The sequence below is a fragment of the Lagenorhynchus albirostris genome, chromosome 1, assembly GCF_949774975.1.
Source record: "Lagenorhynchus albirostris chromosome 1, mLagAlb1.1, whole genome shotgun sequence".
NCBI classification, from domain to species: domain Eukaryota; kingdom Metazoa; phylum Chordata; class Mammalia; order Artiodactyla; family Delphinidae; genus Lagenorhynchus; species Lagenorhynchus albirostris.
Window position 1 is genome coordinate 141,214,390 of NC_083095.1, and position 20,541 is coordinate 141,234,930.

The window sequence follows — 20,541 nt, forward strand, 5'->3', positions numbered from 1 at the left end:
CCTTTGTGGTGCCCTGAGTTCTCTGGAGGGCTGATGGGCTTTCGTGCAGCCCTTCTTAGATTTGCTAAAGAGATTCCCTCCAGTTCCAGAAGAGAGGGAATAGCTCCTGATGGATCTTGACAGTACCTTAAGGTTCCCCTCACTCTGCCCCCAAAGCAAGAGCAGTGGGTGGTGCAGGATGGTACTCCCTGTTGGGAAACCTACCTGGGGACCCAGATGACATCTTTCACGGCAAGGATCTTCACAGCCTGCAGGTGCTGGCTGAACGCCTCGCCATCCACGGGGCTCAGGTCATGCTCAGACCTGTCAGAGCCCGTGGTGGGCTCGAGCAGCCTGCTGGTGTCCTCGCAGTCAGTGGAGAAAGGCAAGCTGGAAGAGCTTGCGGGGGAGCAGGGTAGGCTTGCAAGGGACGTGGGCACCTGGAGGGGTGGAGACGAGGAGTAGGAGGACATAGAGCAGTAGTCGGTCAGCGAGTCCTGGTGGGTCAGGATCTGCGTGCCCAGCTCCTCACTGTACATGATGCTCATGTCTGCAATGCAGTCCTTCTTGGGCTCCTTCGGGCTGGCTGTGGAGCAGTCCAGGGGCTCCAGGCCCATTGGGTGCACAGGAAACACGTCCCTGAGGGGGCTGGGGTCCCCGCAGAAGTATCGGGCACACAGCTGGTAGGTGGCGGAGTGGTACATCACCAAGCAGTTGGCCCTGTCGTCCAGGCACCAGACGACCTCCTCCCCATGGCACTCAGAGCCGCACACGACTGACGTGACCACCGAAGGGGCTGAGTAGGGCTCCAGCCGCCTGCTGATCTCCAGGGCCACGCAGTCGATGACCAGCAGGCCCGGCCCGTTGCTATACCAGACCTCGGATCCACTGTTGACCACCTCCATGGCCTTCACGGGGTAGGGGTTCTGCCTCGCGTCTTCATCTGGGATGCTGAACTTGGACCTGTTGGCTGTGTGTGAGCACAGGTAGGAGCAGCTGTGGTCTGGGGTGCCGTGCACCATGGGAAACACCGCCACAAGCCCATCAGCCAGGCCTGCCAGCACCAGGTAGGAATTCTGCGGGGAGAAGACAGGGATGCTTGATGCCCTTGCGTCTCGCGCACCCGGGACAGAAACAGTCGGTGCAAGACTCATCTCTGCACGTACTCTAGGTGGGCATGCGCTTTCTACCAGCACTTCCTGGAGAAGCCAGCTCCTAAAAAGGCAGCGGCTGCCAGCGGGAGATTCTGGGTATGCTCCCAAAGGAGGTGCAGCTCAGGCCCAGAAAAGCCACACCCATCCCCCCTCCTGTGAGCAGCAGGAAAAAGGTCCATGGCACCCAAGCAAGGGGCACATGTTGCCTGGACCACACAGCTTTTCTTCCTGGGTTTCTTTTTTTTTTTTTGCGGTACGCGGGCCTCTCCCGTTGCGGAACACAGGCTCCGGATGCGCAGGCTCAGCGGCTATGGCTCACGGGCCCAGCTACTCTGCGGCATGTGGGATCTTCCCGGACCGGGGCGTGAACCCGCGTCCCCTGCATCGGCAGGTGGACTCTCAACCACTGCGCCACCAGGGAAGCCCAACCTGGGCTTCTTGCAATGCCAGCAGGAGGGAGCTGCCTTCTCCTTCAGGTCACCAGGGCCTCCTTCTGAGGCAGGATGTGGCGCCCTCCTTCCCCTGAAATCTGCTCCTTAAGGTGACAGCAGTTGTGGACACCCTATGGGTCTGCTCTTGGCCTCCTGCCTGCTGCCCCACAAGCCGGGTGCTCCGTAAGAGCAGGCCTGGGTCTGCGTGCCCACCACTGCCCCCGGCACTGGCCTGCACAGGGAAGGGCTGAGTCCCAGTCACCTCTGTGACTCCCCCCAGTTTTATGCTCAAGTCACAACACATGCTGTAATTCTTGAAGAAATCACTTCCAAATTCAACCCTCTTGTGGAGGCACTTTTTGGCCACTATGCCACATTCCCCGCTTACCACATCTACTCTGAAATGCCTGTGGTTTAGGCAATGATGGGGTCTTGGGGTGTCTCCTGCCCCCGCAATGAAGCATGTGCTCTTCTACAACCACCAGAGGTCATCAGGCAGAGGCCAAAGTTGCAGAGACTGTGCTGAATGCTGGGCCCAGCCCAGGCCTCCTCGGAGCATCCGTGCGGAGCTGGGAATGGAGAGCAGCTTAGCAGCCTAGATGCCTGGGTGGGGTTGGGGGGTGGCCAGGAAGAATTCAGGAGAACAAAGCCAGAGCTGGGAGACAGCAGAGACGTGGGCCTTGTGCCAGGGAGGGTGAGCAGCAGAAAGCCCCCTTGTTGGGAGCTGGGAAGTTGGGCTATCCAAGGTGATGAGTGAACCAGCCTCTAGCTTACTGAAATCCACCTTCAGGATTCAAGGAAAGAAAACAGCTAAAGCAAATAGGAGCAAGGTCTCTATCAGTCCCGGCTCTGGGCCCCAGCCAGGCGGTGAGTCCCACATCCCAGATGGGTGTGGATGTGTGCGTGCAAGAATGCAGGGGTCTGTCATCCGTGGCCACAGGGCAGCATGGCCTCTGAGGGGCAGACTGGCAGGGAGGCTCTGCACAGAGCCAGCTTTATTCCAGCCGGTCGAGTGGGTGGTGGTGCCCTGGCTTGGGGCTCTGGCCAGCCATGGCTTTAAATAACACTTTGTGTTGAGTTCTGTGCTTCAGTGCAACCAGGTCCCGAGCTCCCCAGTTGCCCGTGGGGCCACAGTCAAAAATGACTCTAAGGTTGATTTCAGTTTCTATTTTTTTAAATAAATAAATTTATTTATTTATTTTTGGCTGTGTTGGGTCTTCGTTGCTGCGTGCGGCTTTCTCTAGTTGTGGCGAGCGGGGGCTACTCTTTGTTGTGGTGTGCGGGCTTCTCATTGCAGTGGCTTCTCTTGTTGCGGAGCATGGGCTCTAGGTGTGGGGGCTTCAGTAGTTGTGGCACACAGGCTCAGTAGTTGTGGCACACAGGCTCAGTAGTTGTGGCATACGGGCTTAGTTGCTCTGTGTGCGGCATGTGGGATCTTCCTGGCCCAGGGATCGAACCTCTGTCCCCTGCATTGGCAGGCGGATTCTAAACCACTGAGCCACCAGGGAAGTCCCTGATCTCAGTTTCTTAAGAAATGAAACTGTAGAGGGGTGGAGAGGAGAGTGCATATATTTCACGATTGTCAGGAAGTAGTAATAATGCTCAAATTTACTCAGTGCGCTGGCCCAGAGATTTGGGTACGTTATGCCCAGAGATCCTCCTCTCAATCTCTTTTACACCCATTTTGCAGGTGGGAGAACTGGAATCAGATGATAATAGCCGACATGTTTTAACGAAGCCTCACCAATAATGACCCTTCGAGCAGGGAGCTGCACAAATAGGGGCCTCAGGGCCCACAAAGGGGTTCTGGAGGCCAGAGAAGCCTTGGGGACGCCACTGAGGAGCTGGGGCGAGGGTAGGGGCAGCTTCTTGGGGGGGTGGTCATGGCGCTTGATCTTCAGAAATGAAGAGGAAGAGGTGTTGAGCGGCAGGGTCAATTCTGGAGGGAAGGGCCTGCTCAGAGTGCGGTGCTGGGTGGGGAGGGGTGTGAGGGGGCAGCGGGGGGTGAGCCCTGGCCGGCCCTGTGGGCTGGGTCTGATCCTGAGGATCAGCAGCCCTGCCGGGGCCCAGGGCTGGGGAGGGCACCACTCGCAGACTCATTTGAGAAAGGCAGGGGCTAGAAGTTGAGGTGTTGAGTCTTCAGGGCCATGCTGGACAAAGAGGGACTGAGTTCTGGGACTGAGGCTGAGCACTCCAGAGGAGGCAGAGCTGAAGGGGGAGGGGAGCTGGCTGTCTGACAGGGGTGGCAGCCTGCCAGGGCCCGGTGACCAAGTGGCTGTGGGAGGTGCTGGGCCAGGCTCCTGAGGTCCCTGCTCTCAGAAGGGGAAGGGCACACATGCAACTGCTCCTTGACACCAGTTGCACCAGAAAAGCATCTCACCTGAACTGGGGCTGTGGCATACGCATGCAGAATGCAAGCCTTCCACTTAGCCCACTAATGATGGCCCCGATCTCCTGTCTCTCTAAGGCTGACTGTGACCTAGGCTTGGTGATCCAGAAGAGCATGGCTCTGCTCCCTCCCCACCCGCCCAATGGAATGGGGAAGGGAGAATCAGAGACCTAGGCACCACCTCCCCCTTACCTCACCTTTTTTATAACAGGCACCGCCAAGAAGCAGGTGACAATGGCTGGGGTGTCCAAAGCCCGTTGGGGCGTGTTCAAGGGACACATGCCCTTGAGGCTGTAGATGTAGATCTTCTGGTCCTGCGGAGGAGACAGTCAACATGAGAGCTGGGGGACTTCCCTGGCGGTCCAGTGGTTAAGACTTTGCCTTCCAACGCAGGGGGTGTGCATTCGATCCCTGGTCAGGGAGCTAAGATCCCACATGCCTCACGGCCAAAAAACCAAAACATAAAACAGAAGCAATATTGTAACAAATTCAATAAAGACTTAATAAACCAAAGAAAACCAAACAAAAAAAACATGAGAGCTGGGCTGCAACAGGCCTGCCGGTTCCTAGGGTGCACTCCGTCTCAGAAGGCCCTTTACGCCTTGGAAAGTAACTTATTGAGGCTTTCTGGTTGGTTGTTTTCATATTTCTGTTCTTTGTAAAAACTTGGAAAACTACAGAATATACTGAAGAAAAACAAAATCGCCCATACTCCAATACCCAGAGAAAGCCACTTTTGGGATTTGGGGCCCAGACTTTCAGTTTTCCGTGGGTATTGGTGTGTGTGCGTGTTCCCAACAGTGGGACCACACTTCTATGCTGTTTCCACACTTTTCTTCTCCCAGGATGATCAGTGCAGGCAGAGGCCCTGTCCACCTGGTCTGTGAGGGTATGATGCATGTCTATCGCTCAGAATTTGGCTCATCTGTTGTCAGATGTTTATTCTGTTCAAGTCTTTACTACTATGAATTATACTGGAATGAGCATTCTTATACACCTATCTAGTCTGAGTGTGTGTGCGTGTCTTGGTTTTTTCCTTAGAACAAACTCTTAAAGCTAAAATTGCAGAGGCTTACATGGTACAAATATTTTTGAGATTTCTGATGCATATTTGAACCATACTTGCCATCTGGAAAGCCTGCACCAGTTCATACACCCCCACCCAGTAGCTTCAGAGCATTTGTTTTGGGGCACTCCTCTCTGGAGTTCTCAGAAGACAGTTCCTTGCGCCTTCTGCTGACCTTTTTACATGAAGGCATGAGGCCTCAGAGCTGAGTGGATTTGCTGTGTAGACAGGTAATGTTATAAGAAACCCAGTCACTTCGCCAACCTGCTGGGGTTCTCCTCTTGCTGGGATTCTGCACTTGACACTTAGCTGAATCCCAGATATGCTGCTTGTTCACAGGGCTGCTGGCATTGCTCTGGGGTCTCACAGTTGTGGGCTGGGGTTAAATCTGAAATTCAAATGTACCTGGGTGTCCTGCATATTTAGTTGCTAAATGGGACCCCCCAGGGGCTGGTGTCGCCCACCTCGATGAGAGCCCTGCAGCGGGGTGGTTACCTCAGTGGCCGTCCACAGAGAGTTCTGGACCTTGAGCTGGCAGCTCAGCTTCATGCCCGCACAGCTCACGCGCTGCACTTCCAGGAGGCCCTTCTCCGCGTTCACCACCGTGTAGTTCCTACAATCAGCAACAACTGTGCAGTCAGCTCAGGCCTCCCTCTCCCTGGCCTGGCCTGTAGCAGCCTTGGAGGAGGACATCAGCTGTGGGCCTTGTCCACCCCTTCCAGCCCAGGGTCCAATTTCGCATGTTTTAAGAGACTCAAGGACTGTTCATGTCTGGGGAAGAGCCTGGTTCTGCCTGCCTGGTAATGCTTGAACATTTGGGCAGAGAAAGGCCATTCCCAAGCAGAAGAAAGACCCTCCTCTTTCTGTGACCTTTGAGGGCTCAAAAAGTTGCCCACAGCATGAAGGGACACCAGGGGGCTGTACCTGCACTAAGGCCGCTCCCTGCCCTCCCACTGGCCATGTCTCCCCCCCTGCGCCCCCGCCACACACACACAGCAGAGTACCTCAGGTCAACCAGAGACAGATGGGGGAACTTCAGAGTAGACTGGGGGTCTCAAAACGGGCCCCCAACATAAGTGCTCTGAGAACTAACAAGCTCTTGTTTATGAGAGTGGCCCTTCACTCACCCGCCCCACCATGTTCCCCAGCATCGCCATCTCCCCACCATCCTTGATAGGCATCCAGCATGCTCACTGCCTGGAGGGAAGACTGCAGCTGGGGCAGGGTCGATTATTCACCCAGGCCACACAGATCTTTTCCCCAGTCCAAGGGAATAAGTCAAGTGAGTGGATAGCAGTTCTTAATGTAACATTTTTCTGCCATCAAAGTTTGGAAACCCTTGCCATTGTTGACTGATAACGTGTATTCGCAGATGATGAGAGATGAGTGAAAAATCCGCAAATGAAAACTTTCTTCAAAGTTATATTCCCCCCTTTTTCTCCAGTCTTTTTTCTATGCATTGAAAAAATAAAACTAGGATATTATAAATAACTTTACATTTAACTTGGAAAAAATTAAAAATATAGAGAAACTTAAAGGATAACACACCCCTATTCCATCCAACAAGAATTTTGTTATGTGTATCCTGTTTTCTGCATGTCCCCGCTTTCTTCTCACCCACTTCCCTTCCTTAATTCAGAATGGTCTCGGTCTCATTTCCCTCTCCACTCTCACTTCCCAGGCTCACAGCCCTCTGTGCTTCTGGCCATAATTTCTTCCCCTCACCCTCCAGTGAGCTTGCCCCTTCTTCAGGCTGGGGGTGAGCTTTTAAAACCCTCCCAAGTCACAGAGAGAGGCTTCCCCTTCCCTCTGGAGATAAGCTTTTACAGCTCTGAGCAGTATTGTCTCCAATATCCTGGGTGAGTCTGTAAGACTGAGAAGGTGAAGAAAGTATTGCTGGGCGGTGGGGTGGAGCAGGGCCCATGCCAGAAGCAGCACTGAGCACCCCAACATCCCTGCAACCTTGGGAAAGGTTCCTAGACTGGCAATTACTAGGTCAAAGGGTATAAGTATCTCGAAGCCATTTAAGACATACTGACAAATTGGTTTTCAGACAGATGTGCAAATTTAGATGCTCACCAGTAAGGTATGACCCACCCTCAGTAGCATCCATTATTATCTTTGAAAAAAAAGTTAGCCAACATGATGAGCAAGAAAAAAAAGTTATCTTGCAGATTGAATTTATATTTCTTTGATTACCAGTAAGTTCAATTGTTAAAAAATATGTTCATTGTTCTCTGTGTACCTTTTTCAAAGGATACTTATGTTCCTTGCCTATTTACTATTGGATTTTAGTATTTTTTCCCACTGATTTGTAAAAATCCCTGAAATAAAAAGATTAATAATTTAAAAATTTCTCTATTTGTTTAAAAGATTTTACAGTCTGTTGAGGAAATAAATATTGACGGGAAAATTGGGTTTATTTTTATATACACTGGTGAGCATTTCAATTTATTTTATGTGTACATTTATACTCTTTAATAGTAAGAGGGCTTTATTTTCATGATAGGCAATATGCCTATATTTCCTGGTCTTCTGAGATTGTGACATTCCACCAAAAGCATTGTGATATCGGGATGCTGTGCCCATAAAGGAGTTTGAAAACCATGTGCTGTCATTCAAACCAGAGGGCCCAGGCCCCACCTATCAATCTCTCCCTCATTTCTTCTTTTTCACAGTGTGCATATCACAGAGCATGTGCCCATCACCCAGCTTCAGTAATTATCACCGTATGGCCATGTCAGTTCATCTCTGCCCCCATCCATTTTTTTTCTCTCCCCAGATTCTTATGAAGCAAATCCCCCAAATCATCTTTTATCTATAATGTTTCTGCATTTATCTCTAAAGGATGATTAGAAAAAAAAGATGATTAGAAACCTAACCACAATGCATGACCCCACCTTAAGAGAAAATAATTCCTTAATATGAATATCCAGTATTCAAACTTCCCCAACTCTCTCATTATTGTTTTCAGTTTGCTTGAATCAGCAGTGAAAGAAAGTCCACACTTCCACTGATTTTTATGTCTCAGTCTTTTGATAGGTTTTCCTTCCCTCTTTCTCTTTCTCCCCTAGCAGGTCATGTGATGAAGACACTGGGAGGTGTCCTGTGGAGTTCCTGCATCCCAGGGTTTCATCTACCTCATTCCCCTGTCCCCGATCTGGAGTCTTGATTAGATTACATCTGAATTTTTAGGCAAGAATACTTCCTCATTGGGGTTGTGTATTTCTATTGAGAGGCACACAATGTCTGGTTCTCGCTCCTTTTGTGATCATTAATGATAACTGCCTACATCCATTATTTCAATAGAGATTACAAAATGCTGACATTCTAATTCTAGCATTTCTTCTTCATTTATTAGCTTCATTTACTCTAAAAAGAAAAACTTCCTCCTATCATCTCTTTTGCTAGCTACCATGGGGCACAGTTCACATAGGAAAGGCAGAATAAAACCTTGATTCTTTCTGTATAGACTAGTTTTCAAAATAATAGGTTTGTTCCCTAGGAGCCTCCAATGATGATCAATGAGGAGTTTTATAAGTTAAAAAAATTTTAAATTATTATTTTTTATTAAGTGGCATTAGAAACTAATGAATTTAAACAGTTTGATGTGTCTCAATTCATTGCAGATATTTATTCTTACTGATCCTTGGTTGCCCTATCTTTGGCCAGTGGGAACCTATTCACATTGGCTCCTGAGTCCCTTTGATCCACCCTCACAAGTCTCTGATGGCATCCTTGTTTCCAGTGTGTCAGATGTTTCAGGTCCACTTCCTGCCCCAAATCTGGAGTCAGCCACTTCTCCAATAAGCCTTGGTTCCCCTTGGCACTAAGAGACTACCATCTGCATCCTAGGGGTGCTCACTAGTATTTGGTTGGTCATTGTTTCTAGGCCCTTTCAATGGGCAGAGCTATGAAATATAAGTTCATTTTTCTTAAAGCTAAAGTACTCACATATCCATCCAATTTAAATTCAGAACTACAGTATTTTCATTTAACCTATCTTTTATATTTTGCATGCTGAGTATCACAATTTGCAATGCATGGCACCAACATAATTACTCATTAACTTTACCCTACAATTATAAGCAATGCCTTAAAATAGCAACACTACCACCGACATTATAATTACTGTGTGTATATGTATATACACACCTACATATATATGTATTTTTTACATATATGTGGACATATATGTATACACTTTTTACATATTTTTTTATTTTTATTTTTTAGGACATTTTTGTTTTTCTTAGAGCACGTCTTATGTCAGAACACTCAGTCCCAGTGACATAAAACCTGATGAAAACCTTACCAATAGTGACCTAGGGAAATGGCAAAGTCCCTTCCACTTATCTCATTGCATCTTAAGCTTTGCTTTACCTAAGCCTTATCAGATTTGAGCACCTGCAAATGTTGCACTAGGCTTCCTAGAAGACTATTTGTGCCATGAAATGCTCTCTTGCTTCTGAAGATGTCACTCTAGGTAGGTGGGAGAGGCCACACCCCTGGCCAGGACTGAAGGGTCTCACACAGGATGGTGCTTTTCTGCTAAGTCTCTGATGCTATCTTTCCAAGTCCCTGGCCTCTCTGTCATTCTCCTCGAATACGCAAAGCCTCTCCCCAATGTCCCTGTCCTTCCTGCCACATCACTAAGAAAAAGAGATGCACCTGGAAGGTGGGGGGGGGCATGAATTCTTATTTAAGGGCATCCCTCTTGCTTGTTCCTGGGACCCCTTCCCTTCACTCTACTCAGCAACTCCGCTCCAGTACCTTCCTCTCTTCCTGACCCCCAGCATCATTTACTTCCTCTACCATCAAGCTGCAAATAACTCCCATCTTAAAACAAAACCCTCCTTTGACCCCCACCCCCCATGTCCCTGGCAGACATCACATGTTCTCTGCTTCTCTTATCCACAAACCCACATGTGCATGTCTATGGACTGTTTTCTCTCTCAAGCAGACTTCATCAGGCTTTCAACACACTGTCCACTAAACATCTCTCACCATGGTCATCCATGACTGCTCCCCAAGTCCACGGTCACCCCCCCGCATTCTGATACCAGCAGGGCACGGTAGGCCTCAGACGTTACCTGGACTCCTCTTTCCCATCCCAGAACACCACCATGTACTCCTGGCCCTGGGACGAGAAGAAGGCCGTCTGCTTCCCGCAGGGCAGCTGGTACATGAAGGTTGCAAAGGTTGGGTCCTTCATCTGGCTCACCACTGCCAGGGCCAGTGGTCGCTGAGGGAGAGAGGCCAGCAGGGTCATAAGCAAGGGTCACTTACAACCAGATGGATGCCCGTTCTTTCCTTGAAACTAAGAGTCTTGAACCAGGAAGGAAGAAGTGGAATCTGCTTATTCAGCACCCAATCAAAACAAGAGGCCCAAACAACTTCAGATACCAGAAACAAACCCTTCCAGGGTCTGGGTCACCATTATCCATGGCAACTCAAAGTCAGGTGGTCAGGTTAGCCTAAACTCTGATATTCCAACCCCCATGCCCAGGGACACAAAATCTGGAAAATATTTTTTCTCAGACCTCATTTACTCTCCATACATTAAACTAGCATCATCTAATTTGATAAATGAGTTTTAACCTTGAAACCATTGGTCTCTTCCCAAAACAACTAGCTTCAAAATGATAATATGGCTCCTGCTTCTCATGAGCAAACTTTCTTCCCATACTTTAAAAAGAGATACGTACATTCTCTCTGCTCTTGGATGGGGGCTGTATCACTATAAAGGTTTGCTTTATTCGCATGATGATGTAACACAAAAGTTGGGGAGGAAAAGAAACTTCATTTTTCCTGAGAGTGACACCCACTCAAAGAAAATGAACTGGATGTATTAGAAGTAATACATATCTCTTTGTAGAAGAGATGAGCAGAAAAGCGTTGCCCAATTTGTTCTAGACCCTCAGTGAAGGGTGGGCAGGCAGCCATACATGTGCACTCTGGAGACCCATAGCCTCCACCAGCTGGCAGGAGCTGCCAGGCCCCCAGGCTCTGTGCCCCCAGGTACCTTCTCAGGCTTTGTGTCCCAGCACTCCATCATAAGCGCCTGGAGTCGATGGAACTGCACTTCTTCCAGCTGCCCCAGAACCGGGCGGATGCCCTTGGACAGCTTCTTGGCAATCTGAAGCTGGTGCTGGCCCAGCGCAGGCCGCTGTCCTGACAGCAACTCGTAGAGCACCATCCCATAGGAAAACATGTCTACCTAGGCAGAGAGGCAAGTCAAGTCAGACCCCCTTCCTGGGCCCAGCAGATCTTGCAAGCTGGCCCTGAGAGAGAGAGGGAGTGGGGAGACACGTTAGATAAGGAAAACGTGGGCCCTGTCCAAAGGAAGACAATCATCAATTTCACCAATCCATCCACCTCTCTCTACCTGTCCAAGCATCCCACCAACCATCTGACCAACCATCATTCTGTCCCTTTATCCATCTATCTTCAAGTTCTTCCTTTTTTTCCTTCCTCCCTCCCTCCCTTCTTTCTATCCATCCATCTATCCAGCCAGCCACCCACCTGATCACCTGTCCTTCTGGACATTTATCTATGCATCTTCCTTTGTACCCATATATGCATCCATCTGACTGTCCTTCTGTCCATTTACCCATCCATCCCCCCATACTTCCTTCCTTCCATCCACTCATCCATCCATCCATCCATCCATCCATCCACCCATCCACTAAACACATAATAAGAACTTGCTGTCAGGCACTGGATAAGGGCTCGAAGGATGCCATGGTCCTTTCCCTTAAGTATAAAAACAAGGCAGGAAAATGCAAACTCTTGGTTTAACATGCTTGGTAGTAGGAGTACATGCAAATCATAAAGAGGGGAAAGTCTCCCAGATCACAACATCTTGATTCCTCTAAATGTCATGAAAATGTGCCTAAAGGAGAGAGTTACACAGGTCTCCATGAGGGTCAAGAAATAACCTTTTAGCAGGAGAATGGCTAAGGTAGACCTGAGAGTTTTCAATGTGAAGGTTCTGTTATAAATTTAGTTACGAGGTGCCTTGTCACCTGTTACTAAGAAGCTTATTTTTGTCACTCTGGTTTGTCTTTTCTATCTTGGTTAATAGCTACAGATGCCAATTTAACCCACATATGCTTGGGTCATTCTTGAAGCAATTAGTCAATGACCCATCTGCAAATCACCAAATAATGAGAAATTACAGACCAGGGGAGTTTCACTGCTGGCTGATTAATTAACCAGGGCTGGCACGAGATGCAAGGCGAGCACTGTAAGATGCTTTTAAGTTGTCTGTGTGCCTGCATCAACCAAACAGCCCTCAGGGAAGAAGGCAAGCATTTAGCCTTTGTCTCAGCCAAGGTTGGCCATGCGGCCACCTGGGAGGCCATGCTTAACCTGCCAGAATTCACTCTCTTCTCTTGGCTTTGGTGATGCTGCCTTTTGATTTGACCAGGAGCCTCCTTATCTGTCTGTTCCTCACAAGCCACTGTGAGGCTGGTCCTCTGTCTCCATTTTGCACATTTAAATGGCAGAGTTGGGACACAAATCCGGACCCATCTCTGTCTTGGACTTTTTGTCCACTGTGCACAGCCTTCACTATGTTCCTGAACTGAGGTTTGAGTATTCTGAGGCTAGGTCACTGCTCTGAAGCTAAGGAGAAGTCACCCGTGACATTACTAGGTAGATACAGGCCTCTGTGCCCTTGTGGTTCAAGCCAGTGCCTGTGGTTGAGCACGGGAGAGGGAGAAATGTGTGCTTGGGGGCATGTGGAGCCCAGAAGCTGCAGGTGCCTCCAGGACTATGCAGTCCTGGGCCAGGGGACAGCAGTGGGCTAGGGTCTGTACCTTCTCATCGTACACGATGCGAGGCCTGATCTCTGGGGCCTGGTAGCCAGGAGTGCCCTCCACGCCAAGGGCGCCCTCATGAAATGACTGCCGGGATATGCCATAGTCTGACAGCTTGATGTTGATGTGCTCCTTGACGTCCAGAGACCAGACCAGGATGTTGTCTGATTTCAGGTCACAGAAGATGATGTTTTTCTTGTGCAGGTAGGCCAGGCCGGAGGCTATCTGGTAGGCTATTTTTTGGGTGAGCATGTGTCCCAGGGGCATAAAGGAAGAATCTTTGCAAAGAAAAAATTATCAAACTATCATCATAACAACTCTTTTCTTACCTCTGTCTCCCCAAATACTTTATATTCTACTGACACGTTCTCATTGCTCTCCAGGCTGGATGCCAGAAGAGACAGAGAACAACCTTCTAAAGATTATTTAGGTTAGAAATGCTTGTTGTTACCGCTTCATGGCATCTCATGAATTGCATCTCTGCAATTGTTGGTGTTTTTACTAAAAAGAGCAAGGATTCAAAATTCCTAGAGTTCATCTCAGGCCAAGATTGCTATAATGTCAAGGGGTGAGTTGCAGGTATAAGAACTCCATTAAAAAAAAATCTCTTCCACTGGGGGAGGAATAATTGATTTTAACTGCATTTCCTCTTGCTGAGTTAAAAGACATCTACCTCTTTCCCTCTGTCAGCTGTTTGGAATTTAGTTACCCATTTCTCAGGGCAAATATTTAAAACTTCTGTTAAAAAATAATATAGGATAAAACTGACCCCAGGGTCTCAGATTTTTAACAATCGTGGACAGATGTGGTGAGCTATGGGCAAAGGAGAGATTTATGTGGCTACTGGGCTCACCAGGCTGCTGCTGATCGGGCCTCCCTGGGCTGCCTCTTTTGATGCTCTCACTGCCCTCCAAGTGGGGCTATTATCATCTCATCCTCCTTTTATGGATGAGTAAATTAAGCAACTTCCTGGATTATGGCAGACAGCCTGGACTTGGAACATGGCTCTGTCTGACTCCTAACTGTGAGCTCCTGCAGCCTCGCCAACACCACTGCCCAGCACTTAGGCCTGGAGAAGCCCTTTTATCACCCACTGGGAGTGGCACATGAGTCACAGGTGGGTGTGCCCGGCCACAGATGGCTCCCCAGGACCTGAGCTGCCCACCATGGGCTCTCTGGCCTCCCACAGGCTGGACTGGGCCGGGGCGGGCCCCAGGCAGCACTCTGTGGAAGATTCTGGGCATGGTGGGTACCTTTGGCATTCTCGGACAGCACGGTGTTGAGGCTGCCAAGCGGGGCGAGCTCCAGGGCGAAGCAGAGCGGGTGGACACTGATGCCGATGAGGGACACGATGCAGGGGTGCTGCAGGGCGTGCAGCATGCTGGCCTCCTGCCGGAACTCCGAGAAGTTCCTCATGGCGTCTGTGGACCGAAGGTGCCTCAACATGGTGTCTGCAGGGAGAGAACAGCTGTCACCACTGCCTGGGGAGCCTGTGTAGGGCGACTCTGCGTGGGGGCCCTGTCACACTCAGAGCTGCCTCACAGGGACTCGAGGGGCTGGGCAGGGCCAGGATTTACATTTTAAGTCACTCAACATAACTGGGGTTGCAATATCGTCACCCAATTTTGGCACCAAATGTAGGCATTCCTGAGGCATCCGGGCTGGTATCAAGCCCCCTCCCCAGGTCTACACTTGTCCTGTCTCACTCGGCATTCCTATCCCCTTGGTGCACATGCTCCCACCCTTGTCACCCACTCTCTTAGCCCTCACCCCACCCCGCTGCTGGCTGCCTGAGGGTCTCAACTGGATCTTATTCCAATCCTGCATACCCGAGTGTAACCCAGAGTTCAGGCAACATGTCTGGCATGTAACCAAGTTCCGCTGCTCATCTGCAGGGATGCTGGGGGCTTGGTCGCTGCTGCTCACCTTACTCCCTGCCAGGAGCCAGGACAATGAAGGGCAGAAAGAACTACTGCCCTCTTGTCAGCCAGAGAGAAAACCATGGGGCAGCCATGAGCCTGTGACACGTCATCTCAGCCCAGAGGAGAAAGGTCTATGGGCAGTGGTGGGCTGTGCTGGGACCTTCTCCCAATGTCCTTGAAATGCATCCCACATGTAAGGCATTTGCCTGAGTCCCCCTGAGGGGCCTTTCCCACCAACTGGTCACCCACCAGGCTGTTGCCAGCCCTGAGGTCACTGAGCAGTGTCCACCAGGTCCTGCCTGTCTTCTTGTGTCCTGATCTGTCCCTCCCTTATGTTCAGATTTTAAAATCAGGGATCATTGGACATGGAAGTTTAAACAGCCTGAAGAAAATCTTGGCAGTTAAAATGTATCAACTGTGCCAGATCTATGTGTGTGCCAGACAAACTTGTTTTTTAAGTGTGAAAGTCTTAGTTTTCACATTGGGTCTTTAGACCATTAAGAATGTTTCTGACTATGGTCGAAGGCTGACCCAAGTCTGCCCCAGTTTAGCGAATAGTCAGCCTTTCCCACTGACTCCTGATGTTACCTCTGCCATGTGCCAGCCTCGCCTCCCACACACATGCAGGCTCTCTCCGTTCCCTTGACAGGCCCAGCCGTGCCTCAGGAAAACACTGCCTTAATGCCTGGAGACTTATAAGTCAGTCGTTTGCTGGGCAAGCCTCTCTCCTTTGTCTTCTTTTGTGGGATTTTCTTGGCTGTTCTTGGGTTTTTGTCACTTCATATGCATTTTATTTTCATTATTTTAAACATTTTTATGTATTTATTTGGCTACACTGCGCGGCATGAGGGATCTTAGTTTCCCAAACAGGGATCGAACCCGTGCACCCTGCAGTGGAAGCATGGAGTCTTAACCACTGGACCACCAGGGAAGTCCCCACATGCATTTTAGAATCAGTCAGATTTAACACACACACACACCCTGCTGGAATTTAGATGAGAACTAAATTGAATGATAAATATTAATTATTCCTCAATATTTTATGGTTTAATTGCTGCCATGGAAGGCATTTTCTAATGGGTCATTGTTGCCAAATTTGATGCTGAGCTCACGTCTAACAATTTTATCAAACTCTTATTGGCTATGGTGTTTGTCAATAGTCTCTTAGATTTACATTCTCTGCATGTAACTATGGTTTTGTTTCTTCCTTTCTTTTTTTAAAAAATTTATTTTATTAATTTTATTTTTGGCTGCATTGGGTCTTCGTTGCTAGGTGCGGGCTTTCTCTAGTTGTGGCGAGCGGGGGCTACTCTTTGGTGTGGTGTGCGGGCTTCTCATTGTGGTGGCTTCTCTTGTTGCAGAGCATGGGCTCTAGGCGAGTGGGCTCAGTAGTTGTGGCTTAGTTGCTCTGCAGCTTGTGGGATCTTCCTGGACCAGGGTTCGAACCCATGTCCCCTGAATTGGCAGGGGGATTCCCAACCACTGTGCCACCAGGGAAGCCCCATGTCTCTTTCTTTCTGATCTGTTTCTTTATATTGCTCTATGATTCTAATTTTTCTACCAAGAGTGTAAATTCCTCTTGTGATCATGAAGATAACCATGCTAAGCCAGGGACAGTGAGAAATGTGCTATCCAGCCAGCTGGAAGGGAGGAAGCCTCCTAGCACTTGCCCTAGCTGGGCATTAAGTGGTGACGTGTTGCTCTAGAACATCTCTGAGCTGCACATGATGTGTGGACCTGAGCATGCCAAGGCAAGAGGGTGTGCCCTCCTTCAGGTGGAGGGGGTAAGGGAGAAGCCACCCATGCTGGCTTTCCAATTCATCCATCTGGAGTGCCCACCGTCCTCCCTTTAGTGGCTGGGTGGGGTGGCCCAGGGTGAGAGGTCCACCTGAGGTCTGACTGTGTGCCCACCACGTGTCAGGCCTGTGCTGGACACGGAGCAGATGGAAATTGTAAGGATGGTCCGTGCTCTTGGGGGCTCAGGTCCAGACAAGAAAGTAATCTCCAAAAGCAATTTCTAGGCCTTGCTCAGCCTGATTCTCAGGCCTGGCCCACCTCTTGCCAGGCATAAAGCGGGGCTACCCCTGGGGCCCACATCGGCTTTTCTCACCCTCCTCCCCTGCCTGTGTGGCCTCAGGGGTCTCTAAGGTGGTGCAAGTTTGGACCAAGGGAAAACACATATGAAAAGAAACGATACAGGGCCCTGTTTACCTTCAGGGGCATTAGCAAAGTTCTTGAATTTTTTGATCTGGAATCGCTTCACAGCCACGGGCTGGCCTTGGTACCGGGCCCGGTAAACGATGGTGCCACTCCCACCTTGGCCCAGGACAGTGCTCTCATCCTCGCTGTGCTCCAGCTTGCTGTTCTCCAGGAAGAGCCTGCCGGAAACACAGTATGTGGGGGATTTAGAACAGACCTCCTTACCCGCCCCCTATAACCTGGAGAGGCCTGCTGAGGTGGGAGGCTGGTCCTGGGCTGGGCGGGTACAAGAATGTGCTTGGCCATTAGTTCCCACTGAGGAGAGTCAGGGTTCAAAGCCACCGGGAGGTCACACAGATCTGGGATAAACCCCAGCCCTGGGCAGGTCACTCAGCCCTGACAAGCCTTGGTATCCTCTATAAAATGGGCTCATAACAGGAATGGCCTCAGAGGTGTGGATGGTGAGTGAAGCCTCTGAAGGTGGCAGACACAGAAAAAGAATTCCTTTGGACATTTTCCTTCAAAAGGTTCTATGCTTTGAGAGCTAGTATCCATCAGACAAACTGCATTTATTTACTGCTAGGTTAGTTGTTTCCTCATTTCTTTTTATTAAGCCAATAATTATATAAATGGCCATGCAGAGCTTCTGATCGGCATGGCCAGTGTCCCCACAATTGATGGCTAGGATTTTACCCAAAGGCAGGGAGTTTAGATCTTCTCACCTGTCTGTGTGTTCTAATCCTAGGTAAAAGGGGGACTTCTGTTGGGCTTTTGGAAATATTGCAAGTCACTCCTGGAAGGAAGGGAAAGAGGGAGAGATGCAGGAAGGGAGAGAAAGAGGGAGGGAGGGTGGGCAAGGAAGCCGCATGCCCTCCCATTTCCGGGCTTCCCCCTGCTTTGCTGAGGTCCCCCAGTGTTCCTCTTCAGCTACCTCTGCCGGGTGCCTCCCCTGGAGCTCTCCTGGCCCAACAGACCAATGCCCCTCTCCCACCCCGCAACCATGCAGTTGTTGCCCATGTCTTCCAGGTACAGATTTTGCAGCTGCTCAGACTCTGCATAGCTCAACCACATCACACTCCTGGCAGATGCAACTGTACCCATTGTAGACCTTGGTGATGTAGTTGAAGATGAACTGGGCTGTTCTCCAAGTGCCCACCCCAAAACCACCGCTCGGGAAGTGTGGGCACTTGGAAGCCTCATGAGACAGGGAACAGTGGCTATGCTGAAGATCCCTTGGGGCTTTCTGTTAGGACTCCTGTAATTTGGGGACACAGGACAAGGCTCCGTGGATGCCAGATTGCCCCTGCCCCCACCTGCCTAAACTCCCAGTCAGGGAGTGTGATGCTTTGGGGCATGGTTGGGCCATAGCTAAAGTTTCCAGAGAGTCTCTGCTGGATTGTGAATTCTGTTCGGATTCTTGGGCATTTCAACTCCCAGCCGAGTACCTTGGTTTAAGAACCATGCTATAGCCTGCAATTAGATCCAAACCAACAGGGACAACCAATCTGGCTTTGCTTTCCAGATTCCATACAGTAGACTCAATAGCCCAGATTCAGTGGGGGCATAAAACATAACAAGGTTCAGCAAATAAATGAAAACTCTAAAAGTTGGAGCTGCCTAATTGGGCACCCCACCATGAAATCTGATTCGCACATATATAAATCTCTGCATATGGTCTCCAAGAGGTGACAACCCTCATGTTAAAGATCTAGAGATAAAGGTAAGTCACTTTTCAGAAGAGTGGTATTTAATTGTCATTTCTACCAATGAGGTAATGGGAATATTAAAAAGATCTATGGGGGAAATTTTTCCAATGTAGGAAGTGATTTCTTAATTTAATAGACCCATCCAGAAGCATGTTTTGGAACCACAATCCTGCAATATCTCAGAGTACTCCATATCCATTTTCTTGGGGTGGGGGAGCAATTTGGAAAAATGACAACACAAATATTTTTGCCGCCCCCAAGGGTTTCTTTAAAGAAACCAAATAGCAATCCTTTGAATAAGAAAACAACAGGATTTCACAACTCCAAAAACACTGCTAACCACCAATGTCAAATTATCTCCAGGGAGACCAAATCATGGCTTCTGGTTTCCATGACTACAGAAGATTCCATCTTTTACCAAGCACTTGGATTCTGTGACTGTTTCCTATAGGGTGGGACCACAAAACGTTTTCTCTTTTCTCCAGCATTCTCTCCCCAGTTATTATCTTAGATTAATATAGGTAGACTCATCTCCAGGAACAGATTTAGGGGATCTAAATGCTCAGCTGCAGGGTAGCAGTGAGGAGTCAGCATTTGCCAAGAAAGGAAAATGAGGCGGTACATCTGGGAGTGCCCCCTTTTTGGACACCAATGGATATTTGTCTTCTATTCCTTGATCCAGCAGCAAAGTAGGAATCAGAGACGAGGGCCAGCTCAGTGGAAAAGAGCACCAGCTAATGTGAGGGAGAAATGGTGTGGGGTCCCAGGATGACTTCAACTTCTAAGTGCTCGGCCTATTGGCTGGGCCTGTGTGGCTTCAAAAAGAAAGCTGACAGCCTGTTTCCCTTCAGGCAGCCTAGGCCGGGAACCTAAAAGTCACCTGGGGTTGGGTCCTGTGCATCGGCGCTGTGGCATACCTGGCCGGGAAGTCGGTCATGAACAGCTCAGGGACCAGCTCCTGAAGAGGCACGGGGAGGTCGGGGTGTCTGGGGCAGGAGATGAAGTCCTGCTCGATGGCTGTCAACACGCAGTCTTCCATGTCAAAGTACTGCACATCCTCCAATCTCTCACTTGGGTCGGCGTGCTGAGCCCAGGAGGTCTCGCACACTGGGCAGGGCACATACTGCTCCATCAGTGGGGTCCCATCACTTTCCGTGGCCGTCAGGGCTAAATGGGGACACAGCAGGAGTCAGCTTACAAAAAGGCGGCTGCAGGCGGGTCCCTGAACAGCATCTGTACCCCCAGGCTGGGTGAGCCTTTCACAGGAGGGTGTCTGTCTGCCCTGGCCTGGACCCCTGGGAGTGGCTGAAACATGACTGCCGCACTTGGGTTCCTTTTTGGGGAGCACCATCCTCGATCCTAAAAGACACTTGCAGGGAGGAGCCAGGGATGCACTGGACAGTCGCCAGGGCGTCTAGACCCAGGGGTAGCTGGCCTAGGAGGTGCTGAGAGTTTGGGGATCCCTCCTGCACAGCTGGGCACTGGAAGGACATTGGAGGCTGTGTGAGCTATGCCACACTCCAATGACCAAACCACAACCAGTAAGGAGCCGTTCTTAAAATTAGAAACATAAGGCTTGCAATTACTATGATCTTTTCTAGAAGAGCAATGCAGGAGGAGAAATGAGTACAAATTATAATAGAAAAAATCTAGTCATTTTACTTGTGTTCCCCTGGGCAGGAGACACAGCTTTTCTGCACACCCCTGAAAGGAGGTACAAAGAAACACCCTCTAAATTGTCCCGTGGAGATGCCAGAAGGGTGAGCTGATGTCCTGCTTTGTGCAGGGTGGACGCGTGGAATTTTCTGGGCACATGTGTGTAACACATCCTGCCAGCTGGCTGGTGGTGCTGTGTCTAGGCAGCCCTGTCTC

The 20,541-nt window shown here is 49.7% G+C and overlaps 1 protein-coding gene across 2 annotated transcripts in view; it reads right to left on the minus strand.

Moving 5' to 3' along the window:
* LRRK1 (leucine rich repeat kinase 1) overlaps positions 1–20,541 on the minus strand; it is a 166,792-nt gene that overhangs the window by 47,225 nt on the left and 99,026 nt on the right. For both annotated transcript variants that reach the window (XM_060155428.1, XM_060155437.1), the window contains exons 24-32: positions 19,587–19,836; positions 16,976–17,142; positions 14,096–14,293; positions 12,843–13,120; positions 11,045–11,239; positions 10,113–10,264; positions 5,515–5,632; positions 4,151–4,267; positions 205–1,055 (exon numbers count right to left, since the gene is read on the minus strand). In XM_060155428.1, the coding sequence (XP_060011411.1) occupies positions 205–1,055; positions 4,151–4,267; positions 5,515–5,632; positions 10,113–10,264; positions 11,045–11,239; positions 12,843–13,120; positions 14,096–14,293; positions 16,976–17,142; positions 19,587–19,836 (2,326 nt within the window). The remainder of the gene's footprint in view (positions 1–204; positions 1,056–4,150; positions 4,268–5,514; positions 5,633–10,112; positions 10,265–11,044; positions 11,240–12,842; positions 13,121–14,095; positions 14,294–16,975; positions 17,143–19,586; positions 19,837–20,541) is intronic.